The 3,781-nt window shown below is 40.6% G+C and overlaps 1 protein-coding gene across 1 annotated transcript; it reads right to left on the bottom strand.

The window, feature by feature from the left end:
- Nucleotides 1-1,125: 1,125 nt before the first annotated feature.
- LOC306714383 (uncharacterized protein) lies at nt 1,126-3,508 on the bottom strand. The gene is made up of 4 exons (XM_079184402.1): nt 3,049-3,508; nt 1,975-2,097; nt 1,843-1,886; nt 1,126-1,594 (listed from the first exon to the last, which is right to left on the bottom strand). The coding sequence occupies exons 1-4, from the start codon at nt 3,494-3,496 to the stop codon at nt 1,475-1,477; spliced, it is 735 nt and encodes a 244-aa protein (XP_079040528.1). The 5' UTR covers nt 3,497-3,508; the 3' UTR covers nt 1,126-1,474.
- Between the last annotated feature and the right edge of the window lie 273 nt (nt 3,509-3,781).

Raw genomic sequence — 3,781 nt, 5'->3', positions numbered from 1 at the left:
AACCTTGACAGGGAGGGAAGGTGAGGAAAGTGATGAATGGGACACACCTGTGAACTGGGGGAGTAGGGGGAAAGAAACTATGGAGGAGAACAGAAAGAGGAGGGCGAGTGGCTAAAGGATCACAAAAATGTAATCCAGGTTCTGGAAATCTTTGCTACAAAGAGACCGATAGTGCCATATATAAAAGTAAACAGAGTGGAAGTTGTTCCAAGAATCGACTGGATTACCTTGAGTTCCCTGGGCAACAATATGCTGCTGGAAGTGTGCTGATGGAGTGGGTTTGGCTGTGGACTTCTTTGTTTTTGTTGGACCTTCTCATGTCAAAAAAAGTCTCCGCCCACCCCACACTCTGACACACCAACTCCCGAAGAGAAAGCTTGAAATCCTTAATTCATTTATTTAATCGAGGGTCATTTGGTTTTCACATCGGACTCTGAATTTGATTGATGTTTGATGAAATGGAAATGTTGTGAGTGAGAGACTTTTGGGTTTGATGAACCGTAACCATTTATTTTAATTGCTTTGCATTAGTTTTGAGTATTGGGCATGTTTGTAGCTATTGGTGTTATCTCTCCCACCTGTTTATAATAATTGTTATTCTCATCTCTGGTGCGCAACTCGTACTTTTAAGTATTTGGGGTAAAGTCAAGCTACAACACGGACAAAACGCCTCCTGTGAAGATGAGACGTCAGTCAACACTGTATATCCGGCTCCTACATCTCCCACGTTGCAACTCAATAGCATCTTTTCTTTAGACCCAGACTACCTGGTAAATCAGGCTGATTAGTACTGCTCTCGATCTCACTCATCTTCACGTGTTCCCCTGTAAATGCAATACTTACACTAACATTGTGGCATCTCTGCTTCTAACTTGGCAAAGGACCTAAACACCTTTCATGTCAAAGACCTGCTTAAATGAGATCCGCATAGGATCTATAGTTAAGATTCAAAGCTCTTTTTCCATCTAATTCTATCACGTCAGAGCAAAAGAAAACCGTGATATTATGCAGCAGTGCTTGTCTTGTCATGCAACAGGCCCACCTTAGCATATAGGGAGAAAAAATGATGAGACATCCTGCCTGTAACCACAGAGACAAAGACACAAGATGCTTTGAAATCTCCTCTTTACTCTGAACAGCGAAAAGCTTCTTACACACACCCGGCTTTGTGGCAGCATGCACAATAAACAACCTGCAAAGAATGTTGTGTGGTGGCTTTGTCCTCACTGAGTATGTGATGTCAGAGATGAAGGGCTGGTTAGAATTGTGGAAACTTTCAGAGTAGATAACAACACCAGCAGACCTGTGAGTGTAGTTCTTTAACAATTGTAATAATCAGTCTTGCAGTGTTTTTGTCAGTGGAACATCTTTTCTTCCAAGGCAAGCCCTTATATTTATTTAATGTGTGAAATCATAAGTGTTCGTGTGTCAGAAACAATAACAGATGTCTTGGTACACAGAATCATGTCTGGCCCTACGGCCTCACGCTGGAGTACACACAGTCATGCTGGGTGTCGGCCCTCTGTCTTCTTGATCTGTTGCAGTTGTGATCCCTGAAAGCAGCGTAATGGAGGTTCTCTGCGTCCACACATAACTGGTAACAAAATATAAAATAAATTATCAATCGCTATAATAAACAATATAGCACAAGAGAGACATGCGGAAAACAAATCATATTAATGCTCTTGAATTAAACATTTGTCAAGAAAACATAATTTTCAAGTTGTCAATATAAATTATATTGACAACTTGCTAAGTGTATGTTGCACGTACGTTATAGCAGCAGCCAACATGTAAAGAATATAAAGATATTGCTGCATGATTAAAAATAGTGATACTTACGGCTGTATTCGGAGTAGAACTTTCTGAACACGTTACATTACTCTCTGGTTGTGACACACAAAATGAAAGCCATGTTATTCAAATGGAATATGTACTCAATACCTACTGTCGTATTCAAAGAGTAGCAGTTACCTGCACTTTGGTTGTTTCTTTGGTTGTTCTTATACAGGGAGAAAGCCAGTAAAACAACCAGCATGGTGGTTAGTGCCCAAGCTCCACTCAAGAAATACACCAAAACCAGAGAGTCCCCGTCACCTGAACAGAAACACATATCAGGAGACATTATAGGGATGTTTGGAGTGTTTTTGTTTTTTTTATGTTCTCAAGTATATCTGAAAAATGAATACTGACATGCCCATTTGTACAACTGAAAGGATTATTGGTCATAGTAGAATATTCCTTCCTAAAGCTTTTTCAATTTAAGTAATGTGATTGACACAAGGCTTCAGCAGTCTGAGTTGGACACATCAAATTGGTATCTTCCAGAAGAAGAGTTATACTCCCATATCCCGAAATGCATTGTCGATAACCTTTCTAGGAAGCAAACATTTCTCCCAAATTACTATTTTTAGTTTTGAAAAAGGCGTATCTAGAAATGTTAATATTAAACATGTTTTTAGTTCCAAAACACAAGTATTTAGTCTTGTTTGTATGAACGTATTTTTGCTTTGCAGAAACGTACAATGCCATCGTTTTGTTTTGGTGACTGGGTTGCCTCCAAACACAATACTCAGACACCACATGCCAATTGAAAGACACATTGGTCAACGTTTCACGTCCAGTGAAAACACGACTGCTGTAACAAACTAGGGCAGAAAATACCCTGTTAGATTTTGGTATTAGTCATTTTTGTGTTTCCATGGAGTTTATTTCCATGCTGACCTGTGGCGTAGAGATACTTGGTAGAGGAAAGCAATATACTTACATGCAACTGTTGGAACAAAGATATGCACTTGACCTGGCTAACTCAGAATGCTGAAGCCCCATTTTAGCTTTGGCTACATATTGATGATACAAGGACTGTAGATTTTGTTTACTGCCTCCCACAGCGGAGGAATCACTTTATGGCCAGTTGACAAAATAAATGATTACAGTGACCAGTATCTACTATTGGCAAGTGAGTATCGTATTTAGGCAGACTTCTATTCTTTCAGCAGTTATGATCACAATGTATTAAGTGAGACAGTCTTTGCTAGTGTTACTAACCCTCAAAGTCCAGCTTGGTCCCGTTTCCAAACAGTATGTGTCCACACGAGGCCACAGCACAGTAGTAGGTCCCAGCATGAGACAGTTTCAGGCTCTTCATCTGCAGGTTGTAGACACAGGTGTGTGTTTGTGTGTCTGGTTTCCTCTCACACTGATCATTCCTGCCTCCGTCAGTGTAAATGATTCCTGGATGAGATTCTTCAGAGTGTTTGATCCAGTAAACACTGTGTTGTCCATCACAGGTCCCAGTGTGAACTGTACAGTTCAGAGTCACAGAGCCTCCTGGCTGGATGGTCTCAGATGGTGACTGGTGGACAGAAGCTGGGATTTTCAAACCTGAACCCTTTACACTGACAGTAGCACCGTCGCAAAATTTAAAGTCAAACAAATTGGTCCCTATGCAGTAGTAAGTAGCTGAGTCCGAAATTTGCAGATCTGAAATCTTCATGTGACTTTTACCACTTTCAGTATGCAGTGAGAAACGTAGATTGTTCTTAAATTCACCGTGGAAGGAGCCATTATGGTTATACGGATAGAATGTAGCAATCAGCTTTAGTTTCTGTCCCAGAGTTTGCTTATACCAGTGAAAAACCACCGCTCCATCATCACAGACGCACGGCAGAGTCACATTTCCCCCAACATCATCCGATTGAAAATATAACAAGGATTGATTTAAAGTTCCCATAGCAGCTGAGGAGGCAAGCAAATACACAAGTAATTTAATGCTAGTGCG

This window comes from Pholis gunnellus (assembly GCF_910591455.1).
Source record: "Pholis gunnellus genome assembly, chromosome: 23".
NCBI lineage: Eukaryota > Metazoa > Chordata > Actinopteri > Perciformes > Pholidae > Pholis > Pholis gunnellus.
Note: the sequence above shows the minus strand (reverse complement) of the source record. Positions and strands in the feature narration are given on the sequence as shown.